This window comes from Aplysia californica, unplaced genomic scaffold (genome assembly GCF_000002075.1).
Source record: "Aplysia californica isolate F4 #8 unplaced genomic scaffold, AplCal3.0 scaffold00308, whole genome shotgun sequence".
NCBI classification, from domain to species: domain Eukaryota; kingdom Metazoa; phylum Mollusca; class Gastropoda; order Aplysiida; family Aplysiidae; genus Aplysia; species Aplysia californica.
The window spans coordinates 594,944-613,400 of record NW_004797578.1 but is presented as its reverse complement, the minus strand read 5'-3'; the positions used below and the strand labels follow the sequence as shown (position 1 = coordinate 613,400).

Genomic DNA, 18,457 nt, shown 5'->3' with positions numbered 1-18,457 from the left:
CAGAGTGTATCATTTTTTTAAAAATCAATAATCTCCCCCCTTTCCCAAGTCCTATGCTTTGCAGCGCTTAGACTTTGAATGAACTTTGGTGATCCCAAAAATCTCCAGTAGACTACTCACAACGATTCACTGACCTGTCACGATGGCAAGCCCATGAAGACGCTGGTATCAATTTCTTTTCTTTTTCACAAGTTACAGCACAGGAAAAATATTTATTTATTTTCATGGCCACACAGCGTTTGTAATGCACAACCTGCAGGTTACAAATGTTGCATCATCAGACTACTACCGGCAAATTTCTGGATTATGTAACCATCCATAAAAATATATCAATGACATGGAGATAAAAACTCACCGTAGGTAAAGGCGAAGGGGGGGCTGGAGCCTGAATATCTGGTGTTACAGGTCGTCGATTCAATTCTGGAATGATGCAAAAGACAATAATAAACAATACTGGTTTCAATAGTAAACAAAACTGGATTCAGTTCTCCATATGTCACTTTGATTTCAAAACCAGCATACAGAAAAGACAGAGAGCATGTCCTTTTAACACTTGCAATACCGTCGGCAGGCCTTAGTATGCGCTTACTACCCCTGGCGACTGTAGTCACCGATGTGACCAGGCCTACTAAACATAGTTAAACTAGCTGGGTACCCGTTCGATGAACAGACTCAAAAGAATCGATCGTCAAGTCAATGTGGAAACAGTGCGCACTGCTTGTGAACGGAAGCCTCACTTGTTTACAATGGCATCTTAGAAGAGGGACTTTCCCAAGATTAGATCAAAACGCAACTAATGAAAAACTGAAAATTAAACTACAGTGACTTCAGACTCCTTAATATAACTTAATATAACCTTTTAAATGATTCTGAACCACCGTTAATTTTGTTTAAATTCGAAAGTTAAGTAGTTCAGAAGTTTTAGGCGACCAAAGTGACAAACTTTCACAAATATAATCTATATAGACAACGAATGGACACACTGTACTGAAGTAAATACCAGAGGAAGTCACTCTACATGATAACTGAATGGTTGATGAACCTCTATGAATTTTTAAAGCGCGTTTCTTGGGCTGTCAAGGTTTATTATCTTTTTATAAAACCCTACCATAGCTTCAGCATTCTAAAGTGATGCGGTACTTGAGGATTTTTCACTGTATTAGCCTTCGGTACTGTAAGTGTTAAAAGCTAATTTCTTTCCACAAGTAATGTTTTATAGAGCGCTCAAAACCAGCGCATCTTCAAGTGCCATCAAATGACCAGATGTTCAACCTCATTAAGAGGCCGATTATACAGGAGATTGTCCTATACAGGTGGTGGCCGTTAAAGAAGATTCAACTGTATGTTAGTTATTTTCTGCCTAGGTACACTTTGCCTCTCAGGCAACCACACGCTATTTTCGAAGCCACTCTCAATTAATGATATTGCCAGGACTTTCTTCAACTGATAGACAAAACAAATAGCACAGACATCCCACAGTCCCATCCTAAACCCCCTCCCTTGTGCACACACACACAAACACAAACCTCGCGTACAAACACACACTACACGCACACCTCAAACACACATCTCACACAAACACACATCTACGGAAACTCACTGGGCTGAGGAGGCAAAGATTTCGGCAAGGGGATACTGGGCTGTGGGGCAGTTTTTGGATTTGGGGCAGTCCGAGACTTGGTCAGATCTACAATTGCATTAGCTGTGAGGAAAAAAAGAAAACATTATTTACAAATGATGCCCATTTGCGGCCCTCAAATATCCAAATATATACAAATTTAAATTGAAAAGCAATATTTTCAGGGGGGGGGGGGAAAGAAATGACAGGAACTTCATGGGACCTGAGAATTTCTTCTTGTTATGCAGATTTTGTGTTACGGAACTTTGAAAGGCATAGATCAATTTTTTTTAAAGGGGTAGGGATGCTAAACCCTAATGAATTGAAATCATTCTTTTATGTTAAAAGCAATTTTGTGTTAAACGGCCTCAAATTAAAATATCAATTATGCAAAGTCTACTGTAAATGTCAGTTAAGTAGATACAGTTATGGTTGTATTTCCCCAGAAAACAAACCAGGACAATAAAACCACTGAAAAGAAATAGGTGGAAAAGACTGCATCTGTGCCGCAGTCAATGACCTGTAGGATTGCATTAGTCTTACTGTAGTCAGCTCCCGTGAGTCAGAAGCTTCTGAATCAGCCATTAGTTGTTCACAGTTTTGTTTTTTTCACCCTAATCTGCAGGAGGGAGAGCAGTTTTACAAATAACTGAGCAACACATCAACATGCTTTTTTCTTGAAATCAACACATTGGTTCAATTTGTGCTTGGAACTGAACCCATACCTTCAAGACAGAAAAATCCAGAAATCTAATGGCAAAACTTATGTATTTCTAAACTCAGTGCCTCACCTTCTGATACAGAACACTTCAGTTTGACCGGCAAACCGTCTTCGAATCTTTGGTAGTGCTCCACAAGGGACTCCAGAGAAAGGTGATAAGCTCCATCATCCATAAAGTGCACCGTTTTACCACGGTACTCCTGGAACATCAAACAGTATGAATATAACTTAACTTAAAAAATATCCTATTTCTTCTAAAATTATTCACTAGCAAGGGAACAAACCTAATTTTTTCTATGGAGAACCCATCGGCGCCTGAGCTGTAGCAGTTAAGTACTTTGCAGTCGTACACAGAAGACGTGAGTACGAATCTGATACCTGGAGGTTTTTAATAAAGTATCTCAGTCTGTCTGCTGGGATGTAGGAAGAGTCAGAGCAGACCACCTCCAAAATTGTGTTGATGACATGTAAAAATGCTAACAATTATAACTTTTACTGAGAACACAATAGGGAGACCTTAATTTGTCTATGCTTTCCACTCCGGGCAAAAAGAAACAATAACAGGTTTATGCAAAAAACATAAATTCATACAGAATGTGCAAAGACTTAATAAAATAAACCGATTCAGCAAAGATGAAAAAAATCCCCATATAATGTGACTTTTCAAAAACCCAACAAACTACTACTTTGATGTGCACTGTTAATTTTGTTAACCCTATTACTGGCAAGTGCCGATGAGATTGTGCAACCAGACGGTTACTGCTGAAAAAAATTGTCAGTTTCCAAAAAATGTCTACACGAACCCCGAAAATGCCGACACTGAACGAAAGTGTACTCATTTTTAAAATAAGGCTTTTCTGCAGTTGTTAGAACTCTTTTGGGGCCAGAGGAACGAAAAAGATAGTCCGTTATTTTAGAACTGCCGACAGCCGGGACTCTGCAAGTCAGTGAAAATGGCTTTGTTGGGTCCTCGGCAGTTTCCGGAAAGGGTCTTCAGGAACCCCCGCAAACACTGACCCTGAACGAAAGTGCACTTATTTTTAAAAGTTATTAGAACTCTTTTTGAGCAAAAAGATTATCCGTTATTTAACTTAGAACCACTCGCAGCTGCAACTCTGCAAGTCTGAGAAAATGGCTTTGTTGGGTCCTCAGCGGTTTCCGAGATTTCCGGCACATTTTAGGGCAGAAATATTGATATTGTAAATTTTTTCAGCGTATTTTATAACCTTTTCATATAGTTTTCTGGTCTTCGTAATATCATATGTAGCCTACTCATTTCTTACATCTAAAGGTGAACCCTTGTTTCTAAGACTCTCCCCTGACAAGTGCAAGCTAACCACTGACAGTAATTAAAAAGGGTTAAGAATGCTGGATACATAATAAAAACAAGGTACATGATGTTTTCTAAGTTTAAAGGGCCATGATAAAAAAAAAGAAAAATACTAATCATTATATCCATATATACAATTGAGCCTGCTCTAAAGGCCACCTGTTCAAGACAATCACCTGTACAAACGACCACTTTTCCCCCCCCCCCCCTTGTGTTTTTTACTATGTCATAATGACACTGTCCAAGAAGTCGATCTGCCTAAAACAACCACTTTTTCCATGACAATGGGTGGCCCACTTCATCAATTTCAACTGTACTGAACAATTATAAAATGTGTCACAATGTGGTGAGATCAGGCACTCGTCAATTTTTGGGCACATATGTTTATTATTGGTATCATCATGAAACTTGTTCATTTTTCTTTCTATCGTTTAAAATTACACATCTATCTTGAATATGAGTTGATACATTTGCAATTGAAGGAGATGGTGTTGCTTGGTTTCAGAAGTAAAATTAGCGAGAAAATCGCTGACAAAGTTTGGTGACTACAGGGGTGCCTACCTCAAAGTTCCCATTTCAGGTAAATTCAGGGTCAGTTTCAGGTATTTTGGCCCAAAATCAGGTAGTACAAAGACAAAAAAGGAAAACAAAAGATAATCGTTGCCCCATAGACCGCGCTTGCTTTCCGTGATATTGGGTAATTATATTTCGAAAACTTGTTTGTGCATGCACATGTGTGTGTGTGTGTGTGTGTGTGTGCGTGTGTGTGTGTGTATCGGGTGTTTGGGTGCACATAAGTTAAGATGAACAGTGAGTATGAAATGAGGCGAGTTGTTTTTTTTTTAAGCATTGATGGACTGTCGTTCAAGGCATCTATCATTCAGTAATGAGTGCAGGGTGACTGCCACACTGACTTCAAAACCCCTACCCCATACCAATAAAACTATATTAAAACATATTTTCTGACACTAGCATAGGACACAGATAAGTCATTTGTGACTTAGGTATGACAGACAATTAATTTTAACTAGTTTTCTTCTAAAAATACTAAATGAATCCTGATCTGAGACTGGGAGAGGCAAGAAGAACATCAACTGCCAAAAAAATGTTTGATTTCAGCAATCACGGATTTTAAAAAGCATGCAAGACAAAACTTACTTATAAAACCTTTATAATTAGGCTCACGGCAGAGCACAAAGTGACAATAGAAGAGCGTGTACTGAGAGAGAGAGAGCCGGAGCTGGAAGGATTGTGAGAGCGTGGGATGTAGTGATGCTGAAAACCTGGCAATGGGTAAATCACTGCATCGTGGACTAAGTATTGATTTTTTTCAAAATGCTAAATTCACAGAACCAGTTTTAAATCAGCAACAAGCCATCATGATGCATAGGCATCTAACATAGAGCTTTCTGAGGGTTGAAAATGACATTTCCTCATTGCCACTATTCAATTTGTCATTATTGACAAATCCTACAAATCCGGGAACACCAATCTTGAAGATACAGTTATCAAGCCAGCACTCTAATGTTCCCTCATTTACGCACTCGACTGTTGAATGTCAAAACCACTTCCACTTATTGTTTTAATTTTAGCATCAGTTTCGTGCACCGCAGCTTTCTCCTGCTGCCGTAGACTTTATTGCATTCAACACTTCCCCTCAATTCCGAAACCCAGCAACGCTCCTACTTTGAATGAAGTTTGATTACCCCAACGTCCACCGGCCGGTCCTTACTCATGCCGTACTCACATGATGCGAACTCGCACAGGTTCACTGACCGGTTACGATAACAGGTCCGACAATCTAGAAACCCGAGGATGCTTGTTCTTTTTCTTTCTTTTTTTTTAAGTCATTATAGTGACAGCAGTGAGAAAATCGATTTAATTTATATGGCGTCACTGTGTTCTTATGCATTAACACTTACAATTTTTTATTAACTATAAATCTAACGTAAACAAACTATCATCGGACAATTCTGAGCGGTAACGAAAGTGAAAGTAGATTTTGATTTTCCCGATGGAGTCCTCAGTATTACACCTACACTTCCGCCTGCCGCCATAGCCGCTTATTCGAGAGAAACGTACAACCTCGGACTGGGGAAAGCCGAACTTAATATCACAAATGCGACAGGTAAAATATGAACTCGGTAGCCTTTTCAGATTTGGTTTTGAGGACTTTGTGCATTTTCTCGGATCTCAGCGATTTTTTTTCTTCAGATTCCCGGGTAATTCCTGCAGTCCCCCCTGCGTAGAGTCCTCATTAGGTACTGACCAATTTTCTAGACCAAGACAGATTTTAAAATGTTTTGCTTCGATAAAGATTTTCTTTCTACAATCACAATTCTGTTTTCTAGATAAATGAATCAAATGCACAGATTTTCCAGCCACAGCAAAAACCTGAAGATAGACAGAAAGAAAGAATGAATGAAAGGAAGGAGGAAGATTATCTATCATGAGTAGACAGATTTTAGCCGATAAGCATGAGAAAAACTATTGCCGATCAAACAGCACAGATAGACAATGGTCAAGTGTACGAAAATCTGTCAGTTTCAAACGCAATTTATTGCCGATAATTGACGTAAATATCCGACAAGTTACGGAGGCAAGTGCTGCTCTCTCTCTCTCTCTTTCTCTCTCTCTCTCTAACGCATGGAGTTGATATGATGATGCAGCAGGTACGGAACTTTCGGAATGTACATATTCCCACAAAACAAAGAAGATTGGAAGCACTGCAGATTGTTTTTTTTTTCTTTTTCTTCTTTTGGCACCCATCGCAAATCCGGTAGTTTTGACACCTTTATCTGTATGGAGGTAGAACAGGCCCAAAATCGGTAACTATCGGAAAAATAGGTAGATTTAGGCAGCCCTGTGACTACCAAAGAGTCCTATGCAAATTTACATCTTTTGTGCGTTTGATCAACGTTTTTCAGTAAAATCCATACAAGAATGTTTTTTTTAATGGACAATAAAAATGTCGAGTCAAAAAAAGAAAATTCGAAAAAAAAAATTGCCCAACTTCCATAAAAATGCAGATTTCTTTGATTTCATTATTTTAACCACCGCTTGATTTCAACAGGACACCTCACAAAAAACATCTGCACTTTCTGATGAAAAGTGGTTGCCATGTCACTTAAAATGTGACCTTTCCTTTCACTTCCAACTTACTTTCACTAGAATCTTGTAGTGTTTGACACTTTTTTCCACGCAAAGGCTCAGCCGGAAGTTTGGACTTTCACTCTTGGAAATCAAAAACAATCCGTCTGTCAGTGGATGTCTCTGGAGGAAGTTTTCCGCTCCCTGGCAAGGAAAACGTATCACCTTGCTAAATATATATATACATATATATATATATATATATATATGCGATTGAAGGATGGGGTTTTAACTTTAGAATGTAAATATTGAGAAATTGCAAATTTTGAACAACATACTTGCAAATATTTCCACTTTTAACATACGAAAAAGAACATAGACAAAGTTTTAATTACACCTTAGATACAATCAAGTTCAATTGCTGGCTTCAACTTACTTTCTACACGAAAAGAACAAGTGTGATTTGTAAACTTTCATTTTTACACATTTCGTAAAACAATAGGTGCAGGTGAAAATAACTGCTTTTGATATTGCCCTTTGTTTTTTATGATCATCTAGCACATTCAGGCAAAAAAAGGGAGTCTTAGGTCTGGGGGAAAAATACAGTAATATTCTTAACCAAATTGGCAGATTTTTTTGTGCTGACGTTCTAACTTTGATAAGCACAGCTAATTTCGTTAAGAATGCTAGATACATGACAGAAACAAGGTACACAATGTTTTCCATTAAGTTCAAAAGGTCACAAAAAACAGTATGCACCATAACATCCAATTATGGACAACAGCTCATAACTACTAACATAACAAATGTTCCTTGTTCATTACCTGTCTATCTAGATGTGGGTGGAACCAGTCTTCCTTCTTCGTCAGCATGGGAGGTTCAGTATAGGCATCTGGAGATAATAAGAACATACTCGGCTTAGTAAAAATGAACTATAGAATTCACGCAGGATGGATATCAAAGTTGTTAGTCAGACAAGTCTTTTGACATCAAGCCTTTGGGGTAAATTACTGACGCTAGAAAGACCTCGAAATTTCTTGTCAAATCAAGGTAGAGAAGGTAGCTGTGAAAGAGGAGAAGAAGATGGAGGAAGAGGTAGAGAGAAAAAAAGAAGATGGGAATCTTTCAAAAAAATTACCGCTCACATGAAAACAAAACTTAATAATTCAGACTGTAAATCAATAGGATACTTACCAAGAAGTCTGGCACAAGCATTTCTTCTGTAGCTGAGGGCAAGTTCCACAGGCGTTTCATTCTTCAAACCACGGGGATAGAGAGCAGCACGGGAGTTTAGGAGAATCTAGGTGGCAAAAGTTTCAGCAATGAAATTTATAACCTCAATTTTAACTAAGGTTTTATTATATCAATTACAGTCTTGATAAAACTTTCGAGCCTCGATTCGGACACATTTTTTTCGCCCCCTCCTGCCCACTCAGCAGTAATGGATACCAGACTTCGAGTTGGGGAAGTATAGGCAGTGTGGAAAGGAACTACCCACCCTACCACAATATGCCAAAGACCCAGGAAGTTGTCTCACTAACAAGGCAATCCCCAATGTCCGGATTGGAAGCGGGAACAACTTTACTTTTAATCAGTCCATCAGCTTTTCAGTAGAAACTACAGTTGTTGAAATATCATTTCAGTACCAAAAGATCTCCTTCCGGGCAGATTTGAGTCGTATCCATTTGGTGGTCAGCAAGATATTTTACTGAAAGCCATGTCCTAATAAGTAGAGAGGACTACATTTTATCTAATACTCTAAGACTACGATTCAATAAATAGTCCAGAAACTTCAAGTTTGAGCAGTAGCAGAACAAAATATTTTTCAAATATCAATACTGACATACTTGAATTGAATGTAATATGATGCGACCCTTTTTCCAATGCTGCCTTTTTATGGACACCAACTAATATATCTTGCTGTTTCATGGAGCAGATGGCCTTGGTTAGAATCCAAAGCTGAGTGTTCTTGAACTCAGGTCGTTATTTAGAGTCTTCAAGGCTCTCAACCCATTCAGCTCGGTCCGATTAGACACAGACAATTTGGAGGTCCTGCCTCTTATATAACCTAATCGTGTTGATAGAGGCGATAAACTCACACACTTAAACTTAATAAACGTCTTCTACAGAAGGTCACTGTTGTTCTCTCAGTCATTCCAAGCTCACCTTGATACATTCAGCACTGCCATGCATGGCTGCAGTGTGCAAAGGCACACAGCCACTGACGGGGTTCCGCTCCTGCACACAGCTACAGTCGTGGGTCACCAGCAGGGCACACGTCGACACTCTGGAGAAGGCACAGGCACCCTGAGAAAAAAAGAAAAAAAAAAGGTATGCTTAACTCTTTCATTACCCATGGCTTCACTTTTCGCCCGATTCTGTGACATTTAGTTAGCATCACAAAGCAGCCCGCCAAAGCTCCCCGACTCTGGGACACGGAATTAATTATTAGCTCTGAAGCGACTTTGCCTGTGTCGGTTAAGAAGTTCACTTTTTTGTCTACTTTTGAAATGATATAACTTCTTCCCCATCCCACACAGCAAACCATTACACTGATGTGCTAAAAGCTCAATGTCTTGAAATTTATTCTGCGTTAGAATGGTCAATTTTTGTGCCTTAGTTTTTGTTCAGACAAGAGTTTGGAGAATACCTAATTTGTCATATTCTAAGTCACATACGTCTGAATAAATAATTGTGTATTTAAAAATGGCTTGATAGATCTCTCCAAAATCTATGTCAAACGGACAGCGAATATCATGTCTTTTACATGAGAAATCTTATATCCGCGCAGGCAGAAATAGTCAAGTTATAAGAGAAGAAAGATGCACATCTCTGCATTTTTTGACAAAACACACTCAGCGTTGACTCTTGCTTTACCATTATGATTAAATACACAGGGGAAAGGTACTTTGCATTATTCATGAATTATGCAGAGTCTCTGACAGCCTGCATACAACTAAGAAAGTTAAATGTGATTTTTTTGAAACACAAACCTGTGTAAATATATCATACATAGAGATATACTTCTTGCATGGAATATAAACAATGACAGCTAATACATTCATTCTTAGTTTTTGTGTCAGAAATACGTGTGGACACTTATGGATATAAAGAAATCAGAAAGCTGTCAGTCTTTGCAAAATGGTCATAGAAATGAAAATAAAAGCCGGAAAAGTCTGGTGCTGATTCAGTGTCATTCAGAAATTATTCTGAAAACCCAGTTACATGTACTTCGTTATCCTTGTTCTTCAATCAACTTGCAAAACCTAGAGACTTAATATTTTGAGAAAAGTAAGGAATTTCTGGAGGGTAACACTGTTCATGCATTGAGTTGAGGATGTAATCTACATGTAGCACTAAAATCGAATTGTACAGCGCAGTGACCACAGTGTAAATTTTAAAAACTTTCTTGAAAATGTGAGGATATTTATGATTAAATTAGACACATAAAGTTGTATGTGAAGGAATTACTTCTTTGTGAATTTTGTGCCCGAAGGTGCAAAAATACAGCTTTCTATCATCTGCCTAGACATGATCTTTTGTGAGTATCTACACCCATTTTATGTCATTCATGTTCCAAAAGTTCGACAATTTTCGTCAGGTCATTCTTTTTAATAATCACTTTTTTCATTCACACACATCCAAATAATTTCCCAATTTAGCATGGTCGATTCCGGTGCATCTAACGAAATGGGGGGGGGGGGGGGGGGTTGTTGGGTTTTTGTTTAGTTTTGTTTAATTTTTTTTTACTTTACTTTTATTTTCAAAATCAACACAAATTGGACACAACAAAGTAGGCTAAGCGTACACAAAAACTGGGAATTCAAGACTGTTGGTCTAACAGAACTTTAAATGAAGTCAACGACTTAACGAAATAAACAAAAGGCAAGGAAGACTCTCTTCTCTCTTGCCCTTTTTAACTTCCAGTGGAGCATAGGCCATCAACAACATTTCTCCTATGCTTCCTTTTCTAGCTGTTTCCATGATGTCCCCGCCTAAAGAAGACAGACAAAACATATTACATGTGCTGGACTGGGAAAGAGGGGGTAAATCATTTCAAATTTTGCTTAAAAACAAGTTTGTCCACACATTTTTCGCAAAGGCAGGTCCTCTTTTACAAAATCAATTCATCAGCCTTGGAGAACAGCCGTTCTGAAGGCACAGATGTTGCTGGAGTAGCCAAAAAGCTTTTTGGCTTCCTGGCTGAGTTCCAGAAAGGCTTTTTCATATATTGACTCCACCATGTCAGTGGATTGTCCTCTCTCCTTCTGGCCAGGGGCATCAAAAAAGTACCGATTCAGTTGGACTGTGACACGTGTTTGTGGCAGAGACGTTTGCCTATGCTCCTCTGCTTGAACGTCGAAGGCTTGATACAACGATTTTTCTTTTTGCCTGAGGTTCTGTTTCAGCAGCTGAAACCAATGACTAGCCTGGTGTTTGATCTGGTCTGTCTCCTTGTTTGTCTCTAATCACTGAAAGAAGGCGAGTTTCTATTTTTTTTCCTTGCGCCTTCCCTGAAAGGAAGCCATTTGAAACAGGGGTCGAGGATAGTTGATGCTGCCACAAAATATCTGTCAACGAGTTGTGTGAAGCGCTTGCGAAGCTCATTCTGCAAAAGAACTGCCAGTGGCCAATATCGATCGAGTGCTGTATCAAGTAAGAGAGCTCAGTATCCATAAGTACTCAGTCCTTATTAACCTCTTCAATGCCGCAGGTAAATAGACCCCTGCGCGGGGGGAAATCCCATGAACCAAGGCGGCTCAGGGGTGACCCCACTCTACCTCCTATAACTTTTTTATTTATGAATATTTCCTCATGAAATTCAGCATGTACAATCTACATTGAATCACGTTTCTATTGATATAATTTTAGGGGGATTTCATTGAGTGATAGATGGAGAAAAGTCGGAGTCAGTAACATGATCCAAAAACAACACCACCAAACAACATAAAACAACACACATTCGAGTACTGCTCACAGCGCACCGGCAGTGGAATTTTAGTTGCCGCGGGGGGTTCCCCGCCGGGCGCCTTAGCACATCGGGGTCACGGGGGTCAGCTCCCTGTCGCCGCTCTGTCTGGGCCGACTTAATTTTTGGTACTTTTCAACGTACAATTTAAGGTGAATCCTTGTATCTATGGCAATTCTCATTTAGTGCACCCAAAGCATGCATTTCTGCTCTTGAGACTCAAAAAAGAATGGACGTTGTAACCTGTCTGGTTATTTCGTTAGACGTGCTGGAGTCGGCAATGCTAAATTGTAATTTTTCTGGGACTAGCTGTTTCACAGAACTCAATATAAAAAAAAGGCCTCGTCAAAATCTGTCGAACTTTAGGAACATGAACGACATAGCATTGGTGCAGATACTCAGAAAAGATGGTATCTGCGCATATAATAGAAAGCTGTAATTTTGCAACTTTATCCATCGGGCACACAATTCGCTATGAAGTAATTCCTCCAAATACAACTTTATGTGTCTAATATAATCGTGAATATTCGCATATTTTCTCGAAAGTTTATAAAAGTTACCATGAAGTTTCTCTATGAAAAGTACAAATCGATTTTAGTGCTAGAATACATCTTCAAAGTAGATCTAATACACGAACAGTATCTGTTACACTCCAGAAATTCCTTACTTTTCTTAAAACGCTAAATCTAGGTTTTGTAAGTTGACTGAATAATAGGGATGACTTCTCGTAATTGGGTTATCAGAATAATTTCTAGCTTTCCAGGGACACTGAATCAGCACCAGACTTTTCCAGCTTTATTTTTCGTTTCTATGACCATTTGCAATAAATGACAATGTGACTGATTTCTTTATTTTCATAATTGTGTTCGCGCATATTTCCGACACAAAAACTAAGAATGAATGTGTTAGCTGTCATTATTTTTATTCCATACAAGAAGTTTATCTCTACCCATGTATTTACACGGTTTTGTGGTTTTTTTAATCGCTTAGATTCTATATTATATCTTTTTAGTTGTATGCTGGCTGCCACAGACACAGCATGATTCATGAACAAATGCAGAGTAACTTTCTCTTGTTTAATAGTAAAATAAGAGCTAACGCTGATCGTCTTTAGTTAAAAAATGCAGATGTGCATCTTTCTTCTGTTACAACTTGACTAGTTCTACTCGCGCAGATTTAAGATTTCTCATGGTAAGAGACATGATATTCGTAGTCAGTTTAACACAGATTTTGAAGAGATCTGTCGTGCCTTTTTAAAATTAACAATCATTTATTCATAAGTTTGTAACTAAAATAGGACAAATTGGGTACTCTACAAACAATTGTCTAGAACAAAAACTAAGGCACAGAAATTAACCATTCTAACGCAGAATAAATCTCAAGACATTGAGCTTTTGGTACATCTGCGTAATGGTTTGAATTGTGAGATGGGGAAGAAGTTATATCGTTTTAAACATAGTCAAAAATGCGAACTTCCTAACCGACACCGGCAAAGTTGCTTCAGGGCTCATTAACCCCGTGACCCCGAGCCGGGGAGCTCTGGCGGGCTGCTGAGTCACGCTAACTAAAAGTAACAGAATCGGGCGAAAAGTGACTCCGTGTGATAAACTGAGACTAAAAAAAGGGGAATGTGTGTTGTGCGAGTGTGTGCAGGTAAAGAGGAAGTGACAAGAGGCTTTTCCTACCTTATACAAAGCTTGTACAATCCGTATGTAAGCCCATCTGTGTTTACTGCCAATAAATCTTGATCTAGATCTAATCTTCTCTTTTAGCTAAAATCTGAATCTGACGCTTTCAAATAGGGAGAAAATGGTGGTAAACATTAAGGGAAGGTACCCTCAATAATGATTACAAGATTTCCGCAGTAGCTTTCCTTATACTTACTTTATTTACTACCCGTTACACCATCTGGCGTTTAGGGCAGCAACAAAAGATCTCCAGCTCTGTCTGTTTTGGGCCATCTTGGTCAACGTCCCCCACGGATGGTTCCAGGACCTCATTTCAGACACTACTGTGCGTCTCCAAACTTTCCTTATAATTGGTATTAAAACAACCTCTGTCACAGTCCCGTAAATTCTATGGGCCATAGGTACAGCACTACACGGTTCAGGCCCGTAAATTCTACGGGCGCGGCAGTGAAGAGGTTAAGGTTCAAACGAAGGGATGTAATTTAAGTGAATTTGCATAGGATTTAACAAAGGGGAGTAGAAAACCCGGGTACCCTTGCACAGCTCTGCTTGGCAGGGACACCCCCGCTGCAACTAAAACTTCATTGCTAATGTGCCATGTACCGCGAGCTGTGTTTCACAGCTCTCCAGTCCTTTCAACACTATTAGGTTATTTAAGAGGTGGGACCTCCAAGTTCAATGAAAGAACCAAACCAAATGGGAAGTTCATGTACAGTGCCTTTACTAAGGACCCAAAGTTGGACTGAGCAGAGGATCGAACCTCCAAACCCGCAATTTCACCATTACGGGTCCAGCAGCCAAACCACTAAGCTATCGACGCCACCACAGGCACCCTAACAAGAAAATAAACGTATGCAAATAAAGAAATGCCAAACACCCGTACGTATAAGATTTATCCATATTTTCAAGCTTTGTTAGGCAAATTTGGTTGAAGGAAAGCCAAAGACTGGTGAAATATGTAATTGTAAGGCACAATAAGTATATTCAATAGCATGTTCACTTTCCCTTTAAGTTGGAGTGCAAAGTGTAATTTTCCATTTGTGGTATCAAATCTACTGTCAAATTTTTAAGAATTATAAACAATAGAAAAAAATGAGAATGAATGGTTCCACAATAAAACTCAAAATCCAAACAGTTTTGTACTTGAGAAAAACTATGTGAAGCAATTCTAACATTTCCTACAGGTATAAAACATGGCCTTCTAAACTTATGAAATGAGTTCCTTGAAAAAGAAAATCAATTAATCAAATGTGGCTTAACACCAGGAAGCACAAATGTGGCAGAACTGATTTTTTAAAATTTTTTTATTTATATGACTTTGGCGGACAATTGGTCTTGTTAAAGCCTTTTAGATTCTATTTCTTGTTCATCTTTAAATAGATATCCCAGTTTCTAGTACGAAGGCTGCTGTTCGCCACATGTCCTCCAGGCCCCCATAGAGTTTTGGGTTCCTCTGCCTAGGGTGGGGTCACTATTTCTGTTAACTCTTTGGCTATCAAGGCATTCTCCGCGCTGTGACCAAGGCATTTCTTAGTCTTATAATTTCAGAAGTACCCCTGTTCTTCTTTTGTGTCTGAAGGGCATAATTCCATCTGGAAGTCAGACATATTATATACCAAAATGAAGGTAATTGAATGTAGAATATTTTTAATCTAATAAAAAAAAATTGAAAAAAATCATAAATCCAAACAAATATCAGAGGTAAGTGAACACAAGGTGAAAAAAAATATAAAAAATTAAAAAAACATTTTCAACGTACATTTCTTACAGTGTATAGCTGCTAAATCCAATCACTTCATGATTTGGTCATACTAAAGTATATCCAATTGTCACTAACTGGGCCAAGTTTCATGCACAATGGTCAAATATATACAAAGTTGTCGCACTTTTGGTGAAATCACTCACAATGAAAAAAAGAGAAAAAACGCTGCACACACGCCCCTCTTTGCGAATCTTCATTCTCATCACTGTCGCTGCTGTCCGACTCAGGTCTAACTTCACCACCTCCTACATCACTATCGGAAAGTACTGACATCATCATCATCAATGCCTTTCACCCCTGGCAGGGTATAGGCCACATACAAGCTCCTTCCATTTATCTCTGTCCTGAGCCATTTCTCTCATGACCCTTTCCACACATCTCCTCCATGTTTCCCGTGGCCTACCCCTGCCTCGTGCTCCTTGTGGGTTCCACTGCAGTGACTGTCTTGTGATGTTTCCGCTGGGCTTTCTTAATGTGTGTCCCATCCATCGCCACTTTCTTAGTCCTATTTCTACTTCTATATCCTTTTGTCCTGTCCTTTCCCACAGCTCTTCATTTCTTATTCTATCCTGCCATTTCATTCCTAGAATACTCCAGTTGATGAAAGTCTGGACTTTATTCAGTACTGTTTTCGTTGTCTTCCAAGTTTCGCAGCCATAGAGGAGCACAGACTTGACGTTGTAGTTAAAGAGTCGAATCTTGGTGCGCAGTGAGATGTTGCTTGCTTTCCAGACTTTTGATAATTGCTTGAAGGCTGACCTTGCCTTGGCGGTTCTTGCTTTAACGTCTGCCTCGGTTCCACCTTTACCATCGATGACACTTCCAAGGTAGGTAAAGGAGTCCACTTCTTCCAAGGGAGTGTCTTCCACTGTCACAGCAGGGCTTGAAACTTTTCCTAGCTTCACTACTTTTGACTTGCCTGGATGTATACGTAGGCCAACACTCCTTGATAGGCTGTTGAGTTCCTTGGTCTTTTCTTGCATCTGAGCATGTGTGTGAGAGAGCAGCGCAAGGTCATCGGCGAAGTCTAAGTCGTCCAGCTGCTGCCAAGGGATCCATTGTATTCCATTACGTTTGCCTCTGGTGGCTTCTTTCATGACCCAGTCAATTGCCAGTATGAAGAGGAAAGGTGAGAGCAAGCATCCTTGTCGCACTCCTGTCTGTACCTGGAATGGTTCTGAGAGTTGTCCTTCGTGGAAGACTTGGCAGTTTGTTTCATCATAGGTGGCCTTCACAAGCTTGACGATTTTCTCAGGTATTCCAAAATGCCACATGAGTTTCCACAGAGTTTCCCTGTCCACGCTGTCAAACGCCTTTTCATAGTCAATGAAGTTGACCACGAGTGGTGAGTTCCATTCAAGCGATTGCTCAACAATGATATGCAGAGTAGCCATCTGGTCCACACATGATCGATTTTTGCGGAATCCTGCCTGGTTTCCTCGAAGCTTCTCATCTGTTGCCAGCTTGATTCTCTCCAGGAGTATCCTGTTGAAGACTTTCCCAGGTATGGACAGGAGTTGTAGTTGTTACAATTGCTGAGATCTCCTTTCTTTGGCAGCTTGATTAGGTGGCCTTCCTTCCAGTCTGATGGTATTTCCTCCTTTTGCCAAACCTTTTCAAATAGAGCATAGAGAATTTCCACAAACCTATCTTTCTCTGCCTTAAGGGCTTCCGGTGGTATATGGTCGGGACCAGCTGCCTTGTGGGACTTCAGTGTTTTTATAGCGGCTGCAATTTCCTCTCTTGAAGGTGGTTCCGCTCTGGGTTGAAGATAGTCTTTCCCTCTTTGTCTTTCACTGGTAGAGTGGGCTTGCTGAACCTACCTGAAAGAGTTCTTGTAGTCTGGTGTACAATCCGTAAGTGCCCGTCTGTTGCTGCTTTCTCAGCCTTTTCGGCCAGGCCATTCAGGTAGGTATTCTTGTCCTTTTTGATGGAATTCTTTACCTCCCGGTTTATTTCGGTGTACTCCTGTTGTGCAGCGAGTTTCTCAGTTCGGGTACGGCTGTTGTTGACTTGGGCCTTCAGCTCTCTTCTTCTTTTGACTTTGTCTAGGGAGTCCTGTGAAATCCATTCATTCCTGGTGTTGTCTTTGGGTCCTAGGGTGCTCTGGCAAGTTGCATTTACTGCCTCTCTTATCTTATCCCAGTGTTCGTTGACTTCACATTCATCCAGATCTTGAAGGGCTTGAAATCTGTTCTTCAGTTCGAACTTGAACTTATTCTTCTTTACTGGGTCTTTCAGAAGGCTCACTTCATACTTTTGACATTTCCAGCTGTGACTTGTGCATATCTTCTCAATTTTAGTTTCATCTTTCCAAGGATCAAATGGTGGTCTGAGGCGACGTCTGCTCCTCGTAAGACTCGGACGTCCTCCAGTGAGCGTCTAAACTTTCGGGAGAAAGTACTGACAGTTCCACATCAAACTTTTCCAGGGCTTTTGAAGCAGAAAAACGTTGTGACGGGCGGGAACCTGATGGGTTATCAGCCATTTTGCCGTTGCTATGCGTGTAAACTAATTCGAGCAACACAGGGCAGGTCAAAAAAACATGAAAATGTGCCAAAAAACCAGCAGAATAAAACACAAAAGGGGCCAAATTCCTTCACTGGTTGACTGATGTATGGTAAGCAGAGCAGTTAAAAACATGAAACGGAAAGGTTGAGTCAAATTGTGGAAGGGAAAGGGAAAGAAAAGCGCGAGCCGATAATTGGCTCTTGGCCACGAACTATGAAGTTATGGAGCCGATAGATCGGCTCATGGTAGTCAAAGAGTTAAAGTGCCTCCAGCATTGGGCAGGCTTGCAGCAGATGGTTCCCTGTTTAGTTGAAGGCCTTTTATATTCAATTACACTATTTTCATCCTGACATTGGCACAGTTCCTCTACCACAGATGATGGTATTTATGCTATATTAACCTACTTTCTTTTAAGTTGCACAATAATGGCAACAAAAAGCAAAACATGCCTTGAAACCAATCGTGAGGCACCGTCATGAAATCAGGTACTCGTCAAAATTTTTCTGTTTGGCAATTTGTATCAATTTTTTTCGTTTTCTCAACACCTTTTATGTCCATATAAAAAAAACAAATTTTTACATGAATTGAACTGAAAAAACATTGCTTAAAGGCATGAAATTTGTAAATTTGCAGTTTTCAAGGACTCTCAAGTTATTAAATTAACTAAACTTTGGCAGCCATTTTCTTGGAAATTTTACCTCTGAAACCAGGCAACTCCCCCCTCCTTCAATCGCAAAAGTCTGTTCAAGATAGAAGGATATTTTAAAA

The 18,457-nt window shown here is 39.6% G+C and overlaps 1 protein-coding gene across 1 annotated transcript in view; it reads right to left on the bottom strand.

Moving 5' to 3' along the window:
- LOC101860179 (tyrosine-protein kinase HTK16) overlaps positions 1-18,457 on the bottom strand; it is a 49,773-nt gene that overhangs the window by 17,588 nt on the left and 13,728 nt on the right. Inside the window, exons 7-13 of the mRNA XM_035970699.1 lie at positions 8,926-9,066; positions 7,954-8,059; positions 7,584-7,651; positions 6,832-6,963; positions 2,410-2,539; positions 1,601-1,702; positions 356-420 (exon numbers count right to left, since the gene is read on the bottom strand). Of these exons, the coding sequence (XP_035826592.1) occupies positions 356-420; positions 1,601-1,702; positions 2,410-2,539; positions 6,832-6,963; positions 7,584-7,651; positions 7,954-8,059; positions 8,926-9,066 (744 nt within the window). The remainder of the gene's footprint in view (positions 1-355; positions 421-1,600; positions 1,703-2,409; positions 2,540-6,831; positions 6,964-7,583; positions 7,652-7,953; positions 8,060-8,925; positions 9,067-18,457) is intronic.